This window comes from Boleophthalmus pectinirostris, unplaced genomic scaffold (assembly GCF_026225935.1).
Source record: "Boleophthalmus pectinirostris isolate CB_2022bp ecotype Guang Dong unplaced genomic scaffold, ASM2622593v1 HiC_scaffold_18, whole genome shotgun sequence".
Lineage (NCBI taxonomy): Eukaryota > Metazoa > Chordata > Actinopteri > Gobiiformes > Gobiidae > Boleophthalmus > Boleophthalmus pectinirostris.
Genome location: NW_026571133.1, coordinates 5868069 through 5891885, shown reverse-complemented (window position 1 = coordinate 5891885; position 23817 = coordinate 5868069). Strand labels below are relative to the sequence as shown.

The 23817-nt window shown below is 38.7% G+C and overlaps 1 protein-coding gene across 1 annotated transcript; it reads right to left on the bottom strand.

Moving 5' to 3' along the window:
• Positions 1-869: 869 nt before the first annotated feature.
• On the bottom strand, positions 870-22971 carry cax1 (cation/H+ exchanger protein 1). Its single transcript, XM_055153694.1, has 20 exons — positions 22730-22971; positions 18669-18848; positions 16284-16411; positions 14871-14979; positions 14671-14787; positions 13370-13431; positions 13120-13293; positions 10993-11178; positions 9910-10009; positions 8769-8910; positions 8347-8530; positions 6965-7064; positions 6776-6894; positions 6471-6508; positions 5304-5542; positions 3008-3144; positions 1946-2040; positions 1762-1840; positions 1552-1660; positions 870-1132 (listed from the first exon to the last, which is right to left on the bottom strand). The coding sequence occupies exons 1-20, from the start codon at positions 22803-22805 to the stop codon at positions 1050-1052; spliced, it is 2457 nt and encodes an 818-aa protein (XP_055009669.1). The 5' UTR covers positions 22806-22971; the 3' UTR covers positions 870-1049.
• Positions 22972-23817: the final 846 nt, after the last annotated feature.

Here is a 23817-nt window from a genome sequence, read left to right as displayed (position 1 = left end):
ACAGTTTTATCACATGCCCAGTGTCAGTAACTACACCGGTACTTTTGGTAAGCGTGAAAAGAGCCTATAGACCAAAATATATAACTTCGCCCCACCCCCTTTTTTACGCATAAGCAGCAATGTTCGTTTGTGACACTGGAACATATTTAAATAATTTAAATTTAGTTTTAGTTAGTTTTTATATCCCCTGGATGTCATTTAAAAAGGACATAGTTTGTTCTGCTGTTGTGATGCTTTGACCAATCAGATTAAAATTATCATCATGCTGTTCTGTTTTCTGATCACTTTCAGCAAGAGCGGTTGTACACTGATGCATAGAACTCAGAGCGTTACACCAGTCCGTACATAAACCTCATTTTACACTTGATTTACTTCAAGAAGTATTCAGAAAGCCAATTTTTTGGAGCGGTGAGAAAACTTTTTAAGCCACTGATCTACCCTATGTATGTTATAGTTTAAAAATATGTCTTCTTTCTTTCAAGTCAACATGAAATAGACCCAAACTTCTTCTTGCTCTGGTTAAAACACATGAAACTGACCAAACTGCATTTTAAAAGAGGACAAATATGGGCTGTTGTGGATATGAGCTATTCTTCTGAAGGAGCTAAATACACTGCAGTTACAAAAGTAAGGGATTTTTTATTAGATTAGAAATACTTTATTATCCCAAAGGAAATTCATTTCAGGCAGCACAATCCATACATTCAAACATAACAATAACATCAATTCAGTTATAGTGAAGCGTTGTACAGCCGTATGGCATGTGGAATAAACTATTTCCAGAGTGTGTCCGTGGAGCAGGACGGGGACAGCAGAGGTGCACTCTTGTGTGGAGATGGTGTCTACAGTTTTTGTAATCAAAGTCAAACTATTGTTCATGTTTGAGTTTATTTTTTCCAATACAAATCACAATACATAACAGCCAGAATTTAAATAACAAAATACTATTATTAAATGCCAAACATGAAAACTTAGTTACATTATTTCAAGAACACAATTTTACACATCAGTCATAAATTTATTGGAAAATGCTAACTTTGATTTCAGTTTCATGTGGATGGACAAGAGCGTGGAGATGGGGCAAAGAAGTACAGAGCCATGAGGATGAAGTAAACCACCACAAGAGCTGTACCTGCAGGAGGAGAAAGGCAATAATTACAATCCACCTTTTTCTGCCTAAACTGAGCTCTTTTGTGCTGGCACTTCTGGTTAAACGGGGATCCCATTCGTTTCAATGGAGAATTTGGAAAAAGTTTTGCAGCTAAAATATGACAAAGTAGGTTCATTTGTGCAAAATCTTCAGTTTTCATGAGACCAACAAGTCACACAGCACTGATTATCTACGGGGTTTATGTTAAAACTGATTTATAGTCTAAATTGAACTTATTTGCTGTCAAGATCAGCAGCTCCATACAAAATAATACAACCCAAATGAAGATGGTGGTGTGCTTTAGGCTTTAAAATTGTGTTATCTTGACATGCATAAGATAATTCAGCATTGCTTGTACTTCCAGATTAATTTATTTGGAAGGGAAGAATGCAATTACTCACCTTGAAAATAGTCACACTTCCCATCCATAAAGATATAATTGCACAGAATGACGCTAAAAATGCTTGCCCATAGATGGATGTCGCTGAACAAAAGCACAAATCCAACCTCCTAGATTTAAAGAAAAATGGTTGAAAATAAATAGTAATAAGTATAATAATAAGTAAACAAAATAAGTAATAAAAAGTAAACTGGTGCATGAGTGAACTTACATAAAAAGCATTGAAGAGAATGAGCAAAGGAATCTGGATCATGCAAACCTGCACCGCGATGCAGCTGCCCACTTCTAGACTGTAAAAGACACAGTTAAAGGTGCACTGTGTAATTTTTCTGGTGGGAGGGTGTGCCATCAGTTTTTCTCCGTGGAGATGTTATTGCAAAATAAAACTCACTCACCTCAGGCTGATGTTGTTCTGTAGAGCAAACTGAATACCATTGACAATCTCAGGCAGCTCAGGGACCATGGCCAGTAAAGTGACACCAATAAAATACTGTGTAAAAGAGGATTTAAATATATCAAAATACAAGTTACATGATCATAGAAAACAGAAAATAATGTGCAATCATTAAAGTAATGTTTTAGTCAAATTCACGGTAGTTTTGTGATTTAGATCTATTTACACAGACCTCAACATCACAAATCTAAGAGCAGTGAGCAGCCTGCTCCTCACTTTTTCAGCAGCACCGCCTTGCCTAACCAATTTTCTGTGGGAAACACAGATTACTGTTTTTCCTTGTTTAAAACTTGAGTACCGTATTTTTCGGACTATAAAGGTGCACTTAAAATCCTTTAATTTTCTGAAACATCCACAGTGCGCCTTATGTATTAATTCTAGTTGTGCTTATTGACCTCAAACCAATTTTCACTCATATTCCACTGAGTCCGACAGAAGCTGACGGCAACAGTGGACAGGCAGTGAGCTGTTTTTTATTATTTTTTAAAATTGCTTATAGTTGATGCAAATTGGTCATGTGTTTTTAAGTTTAATTTCTGTAAAATGTAAAGAAATGTGCACAAAGCTGCATGAAACACATTATTACTCAATCTATATTTCTAATAATCTTCCTCGTAGGAAATAGTCTCAAGTTTCATCCATTTGTTTCTCTTATAATTCGGTGTGTTTTATGTATGAAAATAGAAAAGAGAATTCAACATTATTGATATTTTGCCTTATAATCCGAAAAACACTGTAATACTAATTGTTCAAAGAGACACGATCACTCAGACAACAATAAAATATTCTCATTGATGTTCAATAATGGTCACAAATTTATTTTGTGATGTACGAATAATGTCTATTGACTTGGGTCGCGAAGATTTGTGACTTTTAAAATATGGGTCCCCCAAAAAAGTTTGGGAAATCCTGGATTAGAGATGCCGAGATGGGAAGCCTTGTTTCCATGAGTCTACTCTACCCCAGTGCTGCAGGTGTGACCCTGTTGTGCCCTCTGTCCTACCTGGGAGATGGTGGAGTGTGTGAGCATGGGTTCTATGTTTTCGATGCTGCGGTCGGCGCAGCAGGCCATGAGCACTGTGGCAAGGATGAGAACAGCCAGAGCCCTCCAGCGAGGCCAGTGCACCACAGGGTCAGACACTGGAGAGACAAAAGAACAGTCAGAGGAGAAACAGAAGAACAACAGACAGTCAGAGGAGGAAGAGAAGAACAGTCAGAGGAAAAACAGAGGAACAGTCAGACTCACCCATCTGTAGTGCTTCTAAGACTTCAGTGACCCCATGTACAGAGCATTCACACGGCATTCAGAAACACTTTGTTTTATCATGTTGCAGAAGAACACTAAATCAGATTTTATTCTTTATTAGACTCAGGCAAAGTTACATTAAAAAAGGCAAAACACTTCACCCACATTGCCAGTTTGAGTTTGAGTGCGTAATAAGCTGCTACTGTAGTGAATGAATAATGCACTGCAAAGCTCTTTGAAGGTCTAGAAAAGTGCAATATATAAATCCATTATTATTATACATCCTAAAAATATTTGCCTTGACAGAATTTCAAGACAAAAAGGAACTTCAACAACATTCAACATGATGAAACTCAAGATTTATAATACGATGTGAATACTTTGTGTGTGCCCCATGCTCTCCCTCTCTCATGCCTCAGAGGTACTCACATGCACAGGCTCCACTTTACCCCACAGTGACGACTCCTCCAGTGTCCGACATGCAGCAGGTTAGCGCAGGCAGCAGGCAGGCAGTGTCCACACCACACACACACTAGGGCTGTAGTCGATTAAAGACATGTTCTGCTGATTGATTGGTCGACCAAAAAAGGAAAGTGGCAAAAGCTCTCAAAACTATTATGAATCTGACCCAAACTGCACTCAAGACCCCACCTGTACAGGAGTCCATGCAAAAACAAGTATGCAGAAACAATGCATTATTTAAAAACAGATAAAAATGTGTTTGATCTGTCTTTTTACATTTACACTACCAGTGAACACACCATCTCATTTTTTCCTTCATGTTTACTACTTTCTACATTGTAAGCAAAGGGAAGATATCAAATATACGAAGCAAGATGTTTGGTATTATGTAAAGAAGAAAAAAAAAGTATATTTTATATTCAAATCCTAAAAGTAGTAGTACCCTTTGCTTTGTTGACAGCGCTGCAAACCTTTTGCCTTCTCTCAGTGATCTTCTTGATGAAGTCTCCTCAAATGATTTTCACTTCACAGTTGTGCCTTGTCAAGGTCAAGAAATGCCAAAAGTGCAAAGCAGTGGTCAAAGCAAAGGGTGGCAATACATGCATCACGAATTTCAGACTTCCGGTCATTGCGCAATGCATACTGGGAAGGATTTTCCGAAAAGGGGAGCATCAAACCGCCATGATTGTTCTCCCAGTGGAATACGTCTATTGACAAAGTCGACCTTTTCAAGTCTTTTGAACCATATCACTTTTGTTTCTGGTTCTGATATTGTCATATTTTAATTTTGGGATTCAGACATCGTGATTGTGTGGTTGTTGGATGTCCTAACAGTGGAAAACGGCTTGAGAAATGGGCTTTGGAAGTTTGCAAACTCCATAAATGCAAAAGGGAATCAGATCTGTGTGACTGCAAACCTCCATTCAAACTGTTTCCCAATAAAATTCCCAATAGAATTGAAAAATAGTGAAAGGCAAAGGGCAGTATTGATACACAGGAAGGACGAAAAACAAACTTTGGCTGCCTAAGAAATCATCCCAAGTTTGCAGCAAACATTTTGTATGTAGAGCGCCAACAAAGCAAAAAAAAAGGTACAGAAGACAAACAGGCTGAGCTCGCACTTTGTTTGACTGACTTTTCAGCAACATCATGTCTTGGTCACTTTGCAGTAGAAGATGTTTCTTGGCGAACAGCTGGTGCCTTTCGCTTTGGCGTTGACTTTTTAAATTCGTAAGCAAGGTTGAGCGAGGGATTGGGATTTTGCTTTGTTGAGCCCCTTCAGATGTTAGGTGAGATCATTTGAGCTCTTAAACAAGTGTCAGACAGCGTAGTGCAATAATGAAAATAATGGAAATAATCATGGAAAAAAAGAAGCATAAATCAAAAAGTGTGCCCAAATGTTAGTAGTGTAGATACAAAACACCAAATCTTCAGCTAATTTACTGGCCAGCTTCTCTTTTCTGCTCCAATCTAAATTAAATTTGAAGAAATACTAATACTAATTCTAGACACCATCAACCGGTTGAAAGACTGAAGGACTACAGCCCTCACACACACACACACACACACACAAATATATACACACACAGACCTGGTACGACATGGCAGGTTGCTACAAGGCTGGCGTTAATGCAGGAGCTTGGAGCGAGGACAGGGCCGGCGTTGGGGCGGTGCTGCGAGCGCGCCTCCTGCTGGTACTGACCGTGAGCGTGCCCCCCCTGGATGTCACTGATGTGGATGTCGTAGATGTGGGAGTGAGTCTTCAGCGTGAAAATCAGACCGATGAGGTACGCGGCCGGCAGCAGCACGGCGATGGTGTAGACGAGAGGTCTGGTGAACCACAGTGTTTAGTGTTGGGGCTGTTTACATGTGAATTACATATGAAGAGTGCCATTCATACTTTGCATTGATGTCATGCTGGTGGTGCACTACATTTATGTATAAGATGGAATGCTTAGAAGTTACTATGGTTTTATAAGTTTTAAGATAGAAAACCAGGGGTATAGTGTACATGGGGGTACATCGTCCACCCACTTCTCCCGATGTAAGATATAAAAAAAATTAAAATAAAAATAAAAAAGTAATAATAATAGAAACAAGCAGAGACGGACTCCACACAAAAAGTTACATATTAATATCTCTATAACTACCAGACCTATCCACATGAAACAAAAACTGGCATAGTGTTCAATGTCTTCTGTGTCAGTAGAAATAAACAAGTGATTTTCACAAAAACAAAGTGGTGGTTGTGGTCACAATCTGTAACAAATGATGATAATGTTCTACATTTATAGATTTTGAGTTACTTCTTTCAATAAAAATGACTTATACAGGATGTTCTCCATCTGAAACTATAAAATGTCCTAGAGCAGACATGTCAAACTCAGGCCCGGGGTCCGTGATATAATTCTATTTGGCCCGTGAGATCATATCAAATATGTATTAGAGCTGGCCTGCCAGCTACAGACAGGCTATAGAGACATTATTTATTAAAATTTTGTTATTATTTTATATTATGCTTGTTCTGGATTTAATGTTTAAGCAAAACTATTATTAAACATTTATTTGAATAAGAAAAGGTTTAACATTACATATCTCAAAAGAAGAGAAAACATGCCAATGTTGAAGTTTTTCAGTAAATATTTAGTTTGGCCCACGACTTAGTCCCAGTTTTTAATTTCGGCCCTCTGAATTTGAGTTTGCCACCCCTGCACTAGAATATCATACACACAAACTTATTTACCCACGACATACTTACTCAATGTGGGACAAAATCAGATGTGGGTCAGTTTGACTCTGTTTGGAAACGAAAATGAAAAATTAACCTAAAAGGCATTTTATAAAAAAAACTAATTTATATTCTGATTTAGTCTAGTCATAATTCACTCATTCACAACAACTGTTAATGGTAATGGCAATAACACTCACTTACTCAACACATTCATACACAGAGAAGATGGGAGAAGTGTCTTGCCTTAGGACACAACAGCAAAATGACCAGGCCAGAGCAGGATTTGAACTGCCGACCTTCCAGTTATAAAACCTCAACTTTTAATTTCTTACTGAGTCGTAGTGGCAGTCCTTGCAGACGAAGGGGACACTGGTGTTTCCCGGGACACTGGTGCAGCTTTCACAAACCAGATTTCCAAACGTCTTTGAGAACAGAGTGGGAGCAAAAACCCCTGAAACAAAATAGGCATGTGGTCATTTTCTTATTTTGTTGAAGAGAGAAGTTTATAAAGTAGTTTGTACCTCCGATGGAAATGAAGAGCAGAGCTGAACTGACTCCAGCCGAGCGACTATTGAACATTTGCTCCCTGTGTTTAATGCCTCCAATGATCATACAGATTCCCTAAACACAGAAGACAATTAAAACAAGCAGACAACTGTGAAAACTCTCACCACAAACCTGTAAATCAACAAAGTAATAATTTAACAGAATAAGATTACATGACAGTTCTTGTTATGGTTTAGCATGATTTATAAAGCAACTGATCTCGTATTCGTTTGTCAGTTCTTTTTACAAGTGTTAATGCTTCTGGAGGCGTTTCCCACTGTTGGGCAACTTACATCAAAACAATATTACTGCATTTAAAATATAAAACATTACACGACTATTGCAGCACTTTTAAGTTACTGTCAACAAAACAACAAATAATCAGTGAGTGAAGATGCCGAAGTTTTGCGCCATATATGAACTGAACCAGGACTAAACCAGGACTAAACCAGGACTAAACTGAAGACTGAACCGAGGACTGAACTAGGACTAAACCAAAGCAGAACCAGAACTGAACCAGGACTAAACAAAGTCTAAACCAGGTCTAAACCAGGTTCTAAACCAGGTCTAAACCAGGTTCTAAACCAGGTTCTAAACCAGGACTAGGACTGCCCCTGCCCAGAAAGCGCGATTGGACGTCAGCGGTGATTGGTCTTGTGGAGCGAGGAGTTCTACGCCGGTCCTTTCGGACGAGGTTACCTGAGGTTACAGGACCTCAGGGCCTGTCCCAGCATTGGGAACCGTAACAACTGCATTTCACGATTTTACTGAATTTGTATGAAGAAAAGGAAAAACCCACCACTTCAGTCCAGGTTAAGAATGCATTGTGACGCATGTTACTGACATTTGTACAGAGTAAAATATTAAAAGTTTTTCCCCTGTAATGCTACATTACTGCGTTACGGCAAAAAGCAACACATTACAGTAATTCATTACTTTATGACGCGTTACTCCCAACACGTGTTTACAATATGAACTCTGACCAACTAGCTTTCTGGATGTCTTCATAAAGAGGTTATAAATAGGTTATATGGCATACTGTGGGAAATAAGGAAAAACAGTCTCCATGGAGAAAGTTATAGTTAGTTGTAAAAAGTTATAGGTCAGCTCTATGGTAAGAGAAACCCGCAGATAGCTATTCAAGGTATTTTTAAGAAATAAAATCCCTGTGGTAATTTAGATTTATATTTTAATGCCATACTGTGGAACATGCAGGAAATGCAAAAACATGTTGATAAGTCTAATCTAGATAAGCAGGTGGTGGACAGTCCAACAGAAACATTACATACTGCACTTTAAAGATTTACATGGGAAAAAGTTCACATTAAACCTGCGTTAGTGCAAGAATCAGACTCACAGGTATGAAGAGTATACAGCCCAGCAGTGTCCCGGTGAGAGCCGCTTTGACGATCTCCTCGTAACATTTGGTCCCTGCTTTGTGTCCCTGTAACAGTCCTGTGATGTAGAACGTCATCTCTGTGATGGAGCCAAACGTCGCATTCACCACAGCTCCCACCGCAAAGTTACTCTGCGCTGAAATACTGACGGGACAAACATTTAAGATAAAGAGATAAGGGACAGTTTATTGTCCATCCCAAATGAGAAATAAAATGCTACTTTTTCATGTTCAGATAAAAAAAAGTCCAGTCAAGTCCACAAACTTACCAAATCAGTCTTACAGCATAAAAGACTTTTCATCTGACTGTTTTAATTTTTTAAGTTCATGTTTTAGATTAGAAATACAACAACATACTTACTGTCCAGTGTGATAAAACATACCTGGCGATTCCCATGCCGATGAAATAGGACAGAGGAATGATGGAGGTGATGGCTGTGGCAAACTTCGTCTGTGCGCTGAAGTAAACATGGTCCCTGTCTGTGTATCCGATCACTAAACTGGTGATGACCAGAGGGAGAAGGTCTGAGGCATAAACTTAAGGAAGATGGAAAATACATTGTATTTTATATTTTAACACATTATTTTTTTCAGACTAAAGTTTATCTTTTTTTTGTACACCTGGCAGTTTCAACATCCACAAATTAACATGATAAAAAATTGCTCCAATTATGTTCACGTTATTAATGGTGTCAGAGCTGTATTTTTGCATCAGAGTTTGGTTATGGTTTGTTTTGGAATGGGTCCAGAAAATTGCCATGTTGATTTTTATAACTTTCTATCCAATTCTACCAGTCAAAAGTACGGACACATTGGATGCACTGATTTTTTTCCCCTTTATGTTTTACTACTGTCTACATTTTATTTACATCAAATATATGAAGCAAGAAACACAGAATGTATTATGTAGTAAAGAAAAAGTTATTTATATTTTTTATATATATATATATATATATATATATATATATATATATATATATATATATATATATATATATATATATATATATATATATATATATATATATATATATCCACAAAGAAGCAATTAACACTCCTGAAATGGTTTTCACTTCACTGTGACTTGTCAGGGTGGGTCACAAAATGCCAAAAATTGCAAAGCAGTCAAAGCAAAGTGTGGCTATTTAATTTATTATTATTATTTTTATCTAAAACAAGTTTAGTTATTTTAATTAAGCTTTTTGTTTACCACATCACTCAGATCCATTCATAGTTTTGATGCCTTTCAGTGAGAATCTACAATTTAAAAAATCATGGAAAGAAAAAAATATTTAAAAGTGTTTGCTTTTGACTTGTCATGTAATTCCCCAAATTAATGTTGCAGTCCAAGCACAAAGAATATTTATGATGCTGTTTAAATGGCGATGATGGCCGAGAAAACTCAAGAGCATCTCCCAGTCTTTATAAATGCTGTCTATAGCAGATCACTGAAAAGAAAATGACAAAAGATTCATTTGAGCACCATAAATGATTCACATTTCATAGTCAAGTGTAAAAGGATACTGAGGGCGAATATGTTGATCCCTTGGACTGAGTACTTGTAGTAGTGAATGTTCATTGCTTTGTTACAGCACAAGACGACCCTGGTCTCGCACATTAAAGTCTGAAAACATCGTGAAAAACAACAGTCACACATGAAAAACACATCACACCGTTTTAAAAAGGTCCTATATTAAGCAAAGTTGACTCTTGTGAGCTTTAAGCCAAGTTTTAATCTTGTTAGCTCATGAAAAACAGACTCAGAGTTGTGTTTTGTTTCATTCACACATGTTTGAGTTTGAGTAATCGTTTATTATTAGTCTGTTTACCTTTAGTTCAGTGGAGATGGGCAATACCACAAGGTAGAACAGAGTGTTTTCTGTTTAAAAGAAGAACTCAGACTAAATACGCACAAAACACAACTCCAGGTATGTTTCTGATGAGGCAACAACGTTATAACAGAGTGCGTACTATGGCCGCTTTAATCTGTTCATGGCTTTAATCATAGTTCATGCTTTCAAATGACACGAGCCTTAAGGTCCAAGAACAAACTATTGTATTGAACAAAGAGGCCCAGTCAACAAGCATCACATAAGCGAGAAAAACACATGCCAACAACCCTATTTATAGACTTAAAAAAATTATAATTTGTGCAGGAAATAGATTCTGTATCCATCAGTGTTTACAAACCATCAAAGCAAGAGGACAAGGGGAAACAGGCGCATGGGATTATATTATACTTTAAGATAAAAAGTTTGCCAAAATTTTATGTCAAACAGCATAATTACTTAAAGCCTCACTGCATAACTATTTAGCTAAAAACAGACAAAAGTAAAAACGTGCGTGGGATTGCATATTCAAACCTTGCTGTACTTGGCCTCTATGTGGTTCTTTTGGCTAAAATATTATATATAAACATGACCAAATTATCTGAAGCAAAGTTTTGTACCATATATTTTGCTCAATATTATTTAGGGTTGGTCATGTTATAAATCTGAGGTGTTTAAAGTTTATTTTTGTATTTTATATCTAGTAAAAAAAAAAAAGTCTTTGTTAACGTGACAAATCAAATATTATGCACAGGCGTTTAAAAAAAACAAATCTTACTTTGTCCACTGTATTAATGTGTATGTCTTCTGGAGCCATGAGGAGCACAGTGGTGGCAGCTCGAGCACTGAGTTTGGAAATGGGAATTGTGAAAACCAAAAGCCACGAGATCAGACAGGCCACGAAGTGAACCACGAACAGAACAGGATACCCCAGCAACAGCCACACGTATGTAGCTGGGTGACACTGGAGACACAAAAACACAAGAAGAACTTTATCAAATATACTAAGAATAAGTAAGAGCTTGTTGTAGGCAGTGTTGGGAGTAACGCGTTATGAAAGTAACAAATTACTTTTTACTTAACGACTTTAAAGCAGCTCTGCTTGTGCACAAGTCTCTCCATGACCGAGCACCAAAGTACATCTGTGACATGTTAGTGTCATATGAACCATCTGCACTCTGAGGAGCTCAGGGACCGGCCTCCTGCTGGTGCCCAGAGTCAGGACTAAACACGGGGAGTCAATGTTTCAGGTTCACGCAGCTAAAACCTGGAACAGTCTTCCTGAACATGTGAGACAGACTCTTCTGTGACGCTGTTTAAATCCAGACTCAAAACATTTCTGTTTAACTGTGCATATGACTGAAAGGTTTTCATTCCGCACTTTTCTCTCCAATTTATGTAATTTTATGTCTCTCTCTCTCTTTTTTAATTTTAATCTTTAATTTTATGATGATTTTTTATGTTTTGATTTGTTTTTATGGTGATTTTAATGTATTTCTTATTCCGTAAAGCACTTTGAATTACTTCGTGCACGAATTGTGGTATACAAATAAACTTGCCTTGCCTACTACTACCACCTGCTACCACCACTACTACTGTCCCTATTACCATATTTTCCGGGCTATTAGGCGCTCTGGATTATAAGACGCACTGTCATTAAATGGTCTATTTTTGAACTTTTTTCACAAATAAACAGCACCGGATTTTAAAGAAAACACAACAGTTCGATGGGTCAGACGGACTTTGTTTGGCGCGTTTACGGTGAAGCTGGGCTTTGTTCAATTGTGGCGTGTAGGGAGGGTGCTGTCTGGGACCGCTGGACTGTTTGGCATGTTCACAGTGGCAAGGCAAGTTTATTTGTATAGCACAATTCGTACTCAAAGTAATTCAAAGTGCTTTACAGAATAAGAAATACATTAAAATCATAATAAAAACTAATCAAAACATAAATAATCATGAAGATTAAAATTAAAAAAGAGACATAAATTAGAGAGAAGAGTGCGGAATGAAAACCTTTCAGTCATATGCACAGTCAAACAGAAATGTTTTGAGCCTGGATTTAAACAGTGTCAAAGAAGAGGCCTGTCTCACATGTTCAGGAAGACTCAGTGACTCGGTTGTTCAGTTGTGACTCAGAAAGGCACATTGGACTCGCTTTTTCGGTTCGTTCCTCCGTTCCGTTCCTCGTCCGTGTGGAGTGATGAGTGTGACTGTGGGTGTTTTTCGCTGCGCGTTCACCGTCTGCTTCGTGTGTGTTTGCGTGTTCTGCGGGTGGTGCGGCTTTGTAGTTTACTGAAGTCGTACTGGGACACCTGAGTGGATTTGTGTATAGGGCGCTCTGGATTGTCGTTTTTTGATGGGGTTGGAGGCTTAAGAGCGCACCCAATAGCCCGGAAAATACGGTAAACTTGCCTTACCTAGCCTACTACTACCGTCCCTATTAAATAAATAAATAAAATAAATACTACTACCTGCCACCACCACCACCACTAATAATAATAATGGATTAGTCTTGTATCGTCCTTTCTCAGACACTCAAAATCACTTTACAATGTCTCGGCCGTTGTAAGCGTGTAGTAGCTTACTATGGCGCAGACTGACGTAAGCGAGGCTGCCAATCTGCACCACTGGTCCCTCCGAGGAACACCAACACACACTATATTCATACTAGGCAATGTGGGTGAAGTGTCTTGCTTTAGGACACAATGAAACCTGGCACCCCACTGTCCCACTGTAGCACCTGATTTTCCCAGCATTCTTCCATCCAAGGCTTTGACAAGGAGGTTTGACCAATGTTTTAGCGCCAAAAAACAACTTGACGACACAACAAAATAATAAACAAGTGGCAGACCCATCACTAGAAAAGTCAAATAGTACATCTTTAAATATAACCTGTGTGTTTTACCCAGTGTCTTGACATTCTTCTGGTTGGAGGTTCTGGCACAGGGATCTCCACCGGAAACGGAGAAGAGGCGAGCATAGGAGCGGAGTCCTTCTGCCTGCTCGGATCGTCCTCGTCCTCTCCTCCAAAACCTCCTCGATGTGAGAGAATTCCAGTTTTCCTCACCACATCACTGACCTGAGAGGAAAATAAGCAGTTTAAGTTAAATAGCACATGATTTTTGAGAGGAAATTGTGGTCTGTTATCGCATTACCTTATCTATTGACTTCCCAAAAGGCCAAATAAAGTACCAGCCCATTTTCCAACAAAGCTTTCCTAAAAATACACATAAAATAAATAAAACACAGTTGGGGTTAAAGGGTGCATCATGTAACTTTTCTCGTCAAGTGTCTTGTCTTCATGGGGATGTTATGCCTTTTGCTTGGCGTGTTCCTCAGTACAGCATTTAATTTGTCTATCCTAATGGGAATAACCAGGTGACACTATGAGCCCAAGTTACAATACATTCATAGTAAGAAGGCATGTTTATCAAGCAATAAAAATGCAGGACAAATTTCACTACATGGACAATAAAGTGTATCTTAACCTTAAATAAATGCAAAATGAATAAGTTAAATGCTATAAATCAGGGATACTTATTGCGTTTATACCAAAAACAGTAACACAGCCAATATATTTTTTCAAAAATGCTAGATAAACACATAGTGAACATTGCAACACAAACGTCTGCATTACACCAAGTATAAATCAAGGCTTAATTAATGGTGTTTCCTAAAGGGGGCACTGTGACCTGCACTGCAACCAGTGATGCGCGGGTTCATGTATAAACGACCCGAACCCGATGTTTTCAACTAACCCACCCACAACTCTGACCACAAAAAAATAAAGGGAGTGAAATAAAGTGAGTGTAATGACAGAGCTGCTCTAAACCTGCACAGTTCTGATCTCTGAAAACATGAACCATCTCCAACGCGACACACACACAGAACAGACTCACCATGAGCAGTGCATCCCTGTCATAGATAGACAGATGGAATACATACAGTATATTCCACTGAGTCATGTCCTTTAGTCTGACAAACAAACTGTTTTTTTTTTTTTTGTGTTTATAGTTTATGCAAATGAGCCTTGCGGTTTTAAGTTTTGTTTCTGTAAAATGTAAACAAATGTGTCAAAGCTGCATTAAACAAATTATAATGTCAAACGGGCTGATGTGGCTCTATGGTGGTTATGGTTTATATGCTGTAATCCCTGTATTAATGTAAATATGGTTTTAATTGAAAATGTATTGGCTGTTTCTTTTTTCTGGGATGTCCAATTTATCTGTAGAAATGTACATGGTGACTTGTGTGTTGGCGTATGTTGGGTATAAGTGGCTCTCCTCTTGATTTTGCTCTTCCAATGTGGCTCTTGTGAAAAAAATAGTGAGTATAATGGCTACAAGTGGAACATTCACTCAGTTACATCTCCATAGAGTCTCCACACACACGAGAAAAGTTACATAGTGCATCTTTAGTAAATTAACATGTGCAGAGAAATGTGTAGATAGTGTACCATAAACTCCCCCAAGCACGGTCATGAACATCAGGGCACAAATGATAAAGTAAACCAAGGAAATCCACCATCCGAAGAAAATCACGTAAGCCACATTTCCACAAGTGACCAGTGAGCCTGAGGAGAGAAAATGCAAACATTAAATTTAATAGTAGTTGATAAAGGCAAAATATATCAAATTACAATATTAAATACAGTACCTTCTTGAGGTCTGACGGTGCTCAGGTCTGAGTGCAGTTCTTTGTCAATGTCAGATCTGATCTCGATGGGTCTCTCTGTGACATGGCCCTTCCATTTCCTGAAACCAAACTACAACACAAAAGAAGATGGATTATAAACAAATTACATCTACTAACTCACCCTTTTTATTTGACTGTTTCTTCATATTCATAATTGAATTAAAATACACAGTATTAATAGATTTTTTTTATTTTTTTATTCTCCCCATAGTCTAAAACAACCTGAACTACACATTGGCAACACAAAGTAACTCTGTTTTGCCCATTGTCTTATCATAAACATTTAAAGTATCTAAATTTAACTTATTTATGCCATCATAGTCTCCAAATGCCTGACTCATCAGCCTGTCTGACCTCGCAGCATTAGGATTTGTTCACTAGACTCTAGGTGGGTACTTTTTTAATTTAACAAATCGCTGCTATTTGGTTGTGACGTATGTAATGCTCCAAATCCCGTAAGAAGGACAATAAAGTCTTTCCCCTTGATAAAATTCACCAAACATTCTCTTTGTTTCAGCTTTAAATCCTCAATCTCTGGAATCGTCGCCAACACAGAATGTCTGTCTTTGTCTACATCCATCTCGACTGGTTTGTTTACTGTTGTGCTGTACCACAAAAGGGACCCAGACAGACACTTGAGTTTGACATCATGGATTCACAGCTCTTCACTGATTGGCCGGTGCGCAGTCTACAACTTCGGAGGTTCTTGCAAACCGTCTAGTGTATTCTGATTCTTGACCTAGTCGTTGGAGAGAAATGAAATTGAGTGGAGGCACAAGGTGGCCCCAGCCTGGCTGAGTCTCCACAGAAACTAAGGGAAACGGTGGGTGTACTATGTCATTTTTTTGGTGGATGGTCTGCCCCCTTCTTGTCTCATCTGAGAGGTTATTGCTTTTCCAAGAATGTTCCACAGTATGGCATTAAACATATCTATGCCAAGCAGGTAGCGCAACTAGGTTGAGTTACAGGTCAAATCTGAAGAGAGGTGTATTTTGAGCAGTTAAAACACCTGTAATTGAATGAATGTAAAATAGACAAGTTCTATGCCATACTGTGGAACATTTAAGGCAAAGCATTAACATCACCATGGAGACAAGTAGGTAGATGAACCCTATCAGAAGAGCTGCAAAATGCACCTTTCAGTGCATAGGTGCATTTTATCTTATAAAAGATAAAATGTTTTTTGACTGGGTGGCCTTTTAGGAAGCTACCAGTGACAAGTGAGTAATCTGGGTGCAGTGTCTTGCCAAAAGACACAACAACAGTAAGGAAAGCTTCACATTGGTAACCCCATTTGACAGCCCTTCAGTGACACCCAGCCCATCGTTCAATAGAAACATAAACACAGCATTAATATTGGATTAACTGTCTGACCTTGTAGTTGTTGGCCTCCCTGTGGGCCTCCACCTCGTTCTCTGCTCTGATGGTGGTTTTGGTGCTGTCGTGCCAGGCCTCGTCTCCGTACCAGGACGCACTGGACCGGACTGAACCTCCATGACCTCCTGTGAACAGCAAGAACATTTAAAGATCCTATATTACACAAAACTGACTCTTGTGAGCTTTAAGCCATGTTATATTGTTGTTAACTCCTCAAAAACAGACCTGGAGTTGTGTTTTGTTTCATTCACACATTTTTGAGTAATCCTGGTTTATTAGTCTATTAATAATATTCAAGTCAATAGCTACTTTATACATTTAGTTCAGTAGAGATTGGCAATAATGATGATGATTCTAGTGAAGGTGTATGGAGTTTATAAAGAGTGGTGCCTGGTTCCTGTATTAACCCATGACATCCCAAGGTAGAATAGCCGGGTTTCACGTGACGTCACAGGGCTACGTTTGTCAGCACGCAAAATCAGAAGGAGGGCAGGAAGTGAACTGACTGGAGGAAAATGCTGATGTGTTGTGTAGTTTACGGCTGTGCCAATTGTTCTAATCGAGAGAAGGAAAAGCGATTTTTTTAGAGTACCGAATCTAGTACACAACCAAGGTTGAGGACCCATCCACTGACAAAAAAGTTATATGCCTCCAAACTTTTGTACGCCTTCATCTGTTGTCTGGTGTAGAACGATGTCTGAAGAGCTTAATAGTTCGTGATATCCACTGCCTCGATTGTCGGCAAATCTTTTACCTCATTTTCAATAAGACGGGGTCACGCCCAATATATTTGTCAACTAACTGCTCGTACTTTTCCTTGCTACTGACTCTAAATCCTTACAATAAGAACTCTTCTCCATATCTGTGTTCTCCAGAGCCGTGTTTGTTGTGTTTGTCTTCACTTCCTGACCTCCACCTGAAATTCGTGCATCATTTTGATCACGTGACTGAAACCCTCCTATGAAATGTTTTCCGTCTGAAAAGAGAACTCAGCCTAAATACGCAGGATTTGTGTGTTAAACATGTGCGAATGACTCAATGATTAAACTATTAAAATATTAACCAGGCAGGCGCCACCTAGTGCCTACGCTCAATTTGATTTCTCTCCAGCGAGTAGGTCAGGAATCAGAATACACTAGACTGTTTACAAAAAGAGCGAAGAGCTGTGAAGCCATGACTGGGTGCTTTTTGTGGTACAGCACAACAACAGTAAACAGTAAACAGTCAAGGTTGATGTAGAAGAGGACATACATTCTGTGTTGGCAATGATTCCCGAGATCGAGGATTTAAAGCCAGAACAAAGAGAATGTTTGGTGAATTTTATCAATGGGAAAGACATTATTGCCCTTCTTCCTATGGGATTTGGGAAAAGCTTAATATACCATTTAGCCCCATTCGCATCTGTCTCTTTTGTTGTTTAAAATCTGAATTAAATTCATATTTTTGCTTCTATATCGCTCCTATAGGACTCTAAAAAAGACATACAATTAATATGTGATGATGTCTCCAAATATTTACGTTTTGAATTGTAAAAATGTGCAACGACAATGTGTGCACTTGAATGTAATGGCTTATATAGACTGGCCTTGCTGTAAGTTTATTTTATTGTACTGTGAATGTTTTAAGTGTACATGCAATGTTATCTCCCATCGAGAGTTATGTATATTTACGTAAAAAAACAACAACATCATGACCAAATAGTAGCGACTGGTTAAATAAAAAAGTCGAGCAAACGAACCCTAATGCTGTGAGGTCAGACGGTTTCCATGACATGAAACCGGCTGATGAGTCAGGCTCAAGCCCCCAGGTTCCAAAATGGCCGCCCATTCAAGTCAATGGGCTGAGCTCAATGGCGCATGATCCCAGATTAGCCTAGCCCGGCTAGGTACTTCCGGTGGCTGTGGGCCGACCGAGCATGCGCAGTATGTTCTTTTCTCCAGCAGGCAATAGCGAATGCACGCGAACGCACGCACGGAGCGCGGGCTCGTGTATCACGTGATCGCTTTGACCAATCAGAGCGAGAGGAACGAGAGCGGAGCCGGAGCTAACGAATATAAAGCGTTTTTTTAAGACAACTGAAGGATTTTGAGCGAGAAAAAGTTTATGATCTAAAAATAGGTAAAAATCGCCACAAAATCCGACATTTTTGAAAGTTGTAGGTGCCCTGTCAGCCGAACACGAGCAGGTTGTGATTACATTGCGCTCTATGAGAAAAATCTTCTCTCGGCCCATGGGATTTTTTCGACTGTAGTACCACTGAGTGGCCACTACGTCAACTCGAGGCAGCTACAAGCTAGCAATACTGTATCCAGTTATTTTAATAGATCCATGGTCAGGCTCTTAAAATACAGCCATAATCACCAAATGCGCCTGATGCCGTACCTCTGTGAACAGTGAGGAAGCATTTGGGGGTGTATTGACAGAAGTGGTGTCCGGATCCGTCTGGAGAGGGAGATTCTGCTTGGCCATGATCCCCATGATGTGAAACAGGACATTGCCGATCCGTCTGGGAATGTCTGCCTGGTAACCGGAGATGGTGCTCAACAGGGTCCGCACGATGGTCTGTGTCAAAAATACAGACAAACCGTTTTTAATTGAATCAACATGAACACTCAAGGATCAGTACGTATAAGTGATCAATGCATTGTCATCATCTGCAAGATAATATTCAAATTTCGTTGTTGAATATTTTTAATGTTTTTGTGTTGTGATTGTGTTGATTTTATTGGAAAGCACTTTGCTCACCTTGAGTGTTGTAAACGGCTCTATAAATACAAGTGTAGATGTAACGATAACTGAAATATCGTGATATCATATCGTCAAAAGTCTCACAACAATGTCGTAGACCATCACAATATATTAAATTATAAGTCTCTTTGCTTAAAGTAACAGTTATGGTGCAGCAATAGCTAAAAAACAGAAGCAACTACATAGACCATGATCCTTTGCATGTACATGAAGAAATAACTGTTTTAAGCACTTTTAAATATTAGTTGTTTGGATTAAGTCTTGTCAGTGTCGGGAGAAAAGTAGAATATTCACAGTTTTGTTGCCTTCCACAAAATATCTCAATAAATATTGTACTATGAGATACACATCGTGAAAATATTCGTTCCAAGGGATTTGGATATCCCAATGAGATTCATTTGGTCTTCCGATATTTTATGTTATTAGGTTCTTTTTACAGACCTGACAGTTTCGACTGCTCACTAGCGGTGTTCTTCAGAGTCATGTGATGTTGCTGTGACGTGTTCAGTCAGCTGATTTATTCAGGTTTTGGTGCCGTCTTCCTACCGGTGGAGGCAGGACGACAGCGCCACCTGCAGTCCAACTTCCTCAGGACAGTATCCCAGGTGTGTGAGTAAAAAAGCCCCCTCGTCCCGGTTTATCGTCCCAACATGTCACAGCAACATCACGTGACTCTGAAGAAGACCGCTAGTGAGCAATCGAAACTGTCAGGTATGAAAACAAACTCTTGGTCTGTAAAAAAAAAAAACCTAATAACATAAAAGATTTGGATATCATTACATCCCTAGAATGTATACATATCGTAGTTTCAAAACCATAATTTCAACATCAGGAATATCTATGCATCAGAGAGCTGGGTTAAAATGCCTCTCTCTGCTCTGAATGGTCACTACCTAAACCCCAGCAACTAGAGCAAATCATGAATCAGTGCTAGTGCAGCCTCTGCAGGTCAGGAAGGGAATTCTGGAGGTTCTGAGTAGGGATGGGCATGATTAGTCGATTAACCGATAACTGATCATTAAGAATTTCATCAGTTACGTTCATTTTTAATCCACAAACTGAATGTAGGTTGCTGTGCGTAGTTAGCTTGACCAAACGGGGGTTCGCACATATAGCGAGCAGACACAAACAGTCGGTCAGCCTGCAGCGTGCCGAAGCGCAAATGCGTGTTTAACAATGACTTGTAAAAGAAATTCTCCGGTTTCCGTTCCGGTCGGGACAAGTGTGAGGCCATGTGCACAGTCACATATGTTTCGGTGTCCAGTGTAAAAAAGCTCACCAGGACACAGAAAACATGAAAAAGCTTTGCCAGGTGAGAGTCGCTCAATGTGGATGACGAGGCTCCACCTTCCAACTCCCGTATGCTGTCCTGGTTTTCACAAACGCAAATATGGTCACACTAACCTGTATTCCACTGAGTTGTGTCCTTTAATCCGACAGAAGTTGAACCGCATCAGTGCACGAGAGCTGTTTTTTCTGCAGTTTTAAGTTTCATTTCTGTGAGAGTTGCCCAAAACTGAATTAAACACATTATAATGTCAAACGGGCTGATGTGGCTCTAGAGTCGTTACAGTTTATATGTCGTAAAGTTGAATTTATTTATGCAGATTAGTAGTGCAGATAGTAATAATAATGATGATAATTTTAATATAAAAACGTTAATGATTAATCGATAATTATCCCGACGATCTATTAAGAAAATTTAATCGAATGCCCATCCCTAGTTCTGAGCTTTCACCTGAGGCACGGTCTGTCCAGTTATGAGAAAAACTTTGTCCTCTATCTGTAGGTTAAGGCGCTCGTGAACCAGGTTCAACTGCAACTGTTTCTTTAGTTCTGTGATTTCTAATATCAAACTCCTGTCTGTATTCTTAAAGGTGCACTGTGTAACTTTTCGATCACCTGCTTGTTTTAATGGCTGGAGATTAAACAGCTCTATTTTACATTTATTCAATTACAAGTGGTTTTATAGGTCAAAAATACTTTGACAAATCTGACCTGCAACTTGATCTGGTTTGGTCTCCATGAAGGTAGAAAGGTTTATTAATAGCATACTGTGAAAAATTCCAGACAAAGCAATTACATCTCCATGACGAAAAAGCATTTCACGGACCCTCCACCAGAAAAATTACACAATGCACCTTTAAAGATGAGGGCGTCATACAGGGGGACATACAAAACTCCCTCCGTGTGTCCCTCTGAAATGTGTGACAAACAGAAACCTCCTGACAGTCACGCCGAGCTCCGCGTCCTGTGGAGCCGATCCTGAGCCACGACCGATGAATTTTAAACGCACAGAGCAGGGACATGTACAACCATGGTCACATAACGTTAGCCCCAAAATACGACCACATATGAACACGGAAAAGGCAACAGGCTTTTTCCCAAGGTGTAACTTTGGCTTAAAGGTGTAACTTTTCTGGTGGAGGGTCTGCCACCTGCTTTTCTCCATGAAGATGTTATTGCTTTGTCTGGAATGTTTCACAGTATGACATTAAGCCTTTTTATCATCATGGGTCAAGTTACTGGTCAGATCTGTGGAGAGGCGACTCCACTTAGTCAGAATGCCATTTTATCTAGGTATTTTTGAGCTATAAAACCACCTGCAACTGCATAAATACAAGATAGATCTGTTTAATGTCACACTGTGGAACATATGAAGCAGAGAACAACACTTGTGTGAAATAGATTTACTTTTTTACTAGGGGTGTAACAATATTCAAGTCTCACGATATGATATCATCAAGGTATGAACCTCATGGTACAATATTTATTGCGATATCGTGGGAAAGCTCATGATATGGGATGTAACAATATCCAAATCTCTCGGCACGATTTTTTATATAAAAACTAAGAGCTAAAACTGTTAATATGCTACTTTTACCTCTCAAAATGCCTTAACTAAGACTTAAAAGTGCTTAGAACTGTTTGTTATTTCTTCTTGTAGTCTGCCCTAAAATGGAGCAAAGGATCATGGTCTATGTAGTTCCGCCTTTCTTTTTAGCGACTGCTGCACCATAACTCTTAATTTAAGCAAAAACACTTTTAATTTGATATATTTTGATGGTCCACAATATTATTGTGAGAACTTTGACGATATGACATCACAATATTTTGGTTATTGTTTCATTCCTACTTTTTACTCTTAAATATACATAGCTACATAAATACCTTAACTTAAGTAGACCATGTGATACTTTTAGTTTTACTTGAGTAACTTTTAACCTTTGCATTTGTACTTTTGCTTAAGTAACAACAATGAATGAGTACTTCATCCCTCACAACTCTCAAATAAATGTTAAGAATCTGCTTCATCTATAGATATAAACTTTTTAATTTTTTAATTTATTTATTTTTTGTCCAGAACATTTGTGTTTAGTTGTAAATTTGTGAATGAAAATATAATCCCAAAATTTAAAGTAAATGTGTAAATTAGATTAAAAAAAAAAAAATAAATAAAAAGTTAGGCTAGTTGGTTAGCCTGTGTGGACACGTGATCACATGACCAAAATAAAGTATATTTCTTAACTGGACAATTCTAAATAAATAATGTGTAAATTGTTTTAAATGACCACTTGTAAAGGATAAAGAAAATAAGTAGTAATATAAATTTGCATACACTTTTACGGTATTAATTTATTCGTAAAAAATGAAAACGAAGCCTAATTAGTAGAAAGCGTCGCCCAAACGCTCACCTGGATGATCGGCCGTGGACCTCCTCCGCACGTTGTCGGGCTCATCGGGCATGAGCCAGCCCTTTTTGTGCGGCATGTCGAGGGATTTTAGTCCGAGGATGAAGCTCTGTCCTCGGCTTCAGGCTCAGAGAAAGACCGCTGGATGTGAACGACAAACGCGCGGAGCAGGAGAGAAGCAGAGGAGGAGGAGGAGGTGGGACTGTCCCTTTTCTCCATCAAGAAACAAATTACCGTGTTAAATCTCGCGCTCGGAGTGGCAGTTCTCGCGAGATGTAGACGGCAGGTAAATTTATAACCTATATGTATGTGCATTTATTAGGGTAATTGAGATTGGGAATGTGCCACTAGAATAAATACATTTATCTGAATTTATCCTCTCTTTAAATGATTTCTATTAGGGGTGTGCAAAAAATATCGGAATATTGATATACGGTATCGTTTAATGTGATGATACAGTATCGATATCGTGGGCTACTGTATCGATATATCACCAAGAGTATTTTTACGTGCGTTTTACTAAATTATTTTGTTTCAGTGCAACAGTTTTGTTGCTTGTGGAGTGAAAGGAAACTCATTTATGCGACACATTTGACATTTTCACTGTTTTGAGGATTAAAATGTTTGTGTTTCATATGAATTTTGCACAAGAAGTGATTTAACAAAGACTTTTAGTATCACAGCCATGATTTAGCCTTTATTTTTTATTGAACTGTATCGAATCGATTTGAAATATATCATATTGAATCGAAAGTGCACTGTATCGAAATATGTATTGTATCGTGGCCTGTGTATCGAGGTATGTATCGTATCGGCAACTTCTTAATGATACCCAGCCCTAATTTCTATAAAACTTGTAATTATTTATTTTGATTCCGTTTCTGGTGGATTTCTAGCCAGTCTGGCGCCACCTAGTGTCTCCGCTCCATTTCATTTCTCTCCAGCGACTAGGTCAGGAATCAGAATACACTAGACCAAGCATGTCCAAACTATGGCCTGTGGGTCAAATGCGGCCCTCAGACAAAATTTTCTTGGCCCTTAGGCTTCCAGAAAAATTGGCCCAAATTACCTTGCATCAATGAAAAATTTAC

Bases quoted from the DNA above. Each gene is read 5' to 3' on its own strand.
- cax1 (XM_055153694.1), bottom strand. From the start codon at position 22,805: ATGCCGCACAAAAAGGGCTGGCTCATGCCCGATGAGCCCGACAACGTG. The intron at 2,041-3,007 runs GTAGGACAGAGG...TCTTTTACACAG, and splicing joins CACACTCCACCATCTCCCAG to TATTTTATTGGTGTCACTTT. The intron at 1,841-1,945 runs GTGAGTGAGTTT...TGTCTTTTACAG, and splicing joins CAGAACAACATCAGCCTGAG to TCTAGAAGTGGGCAGCTGCA.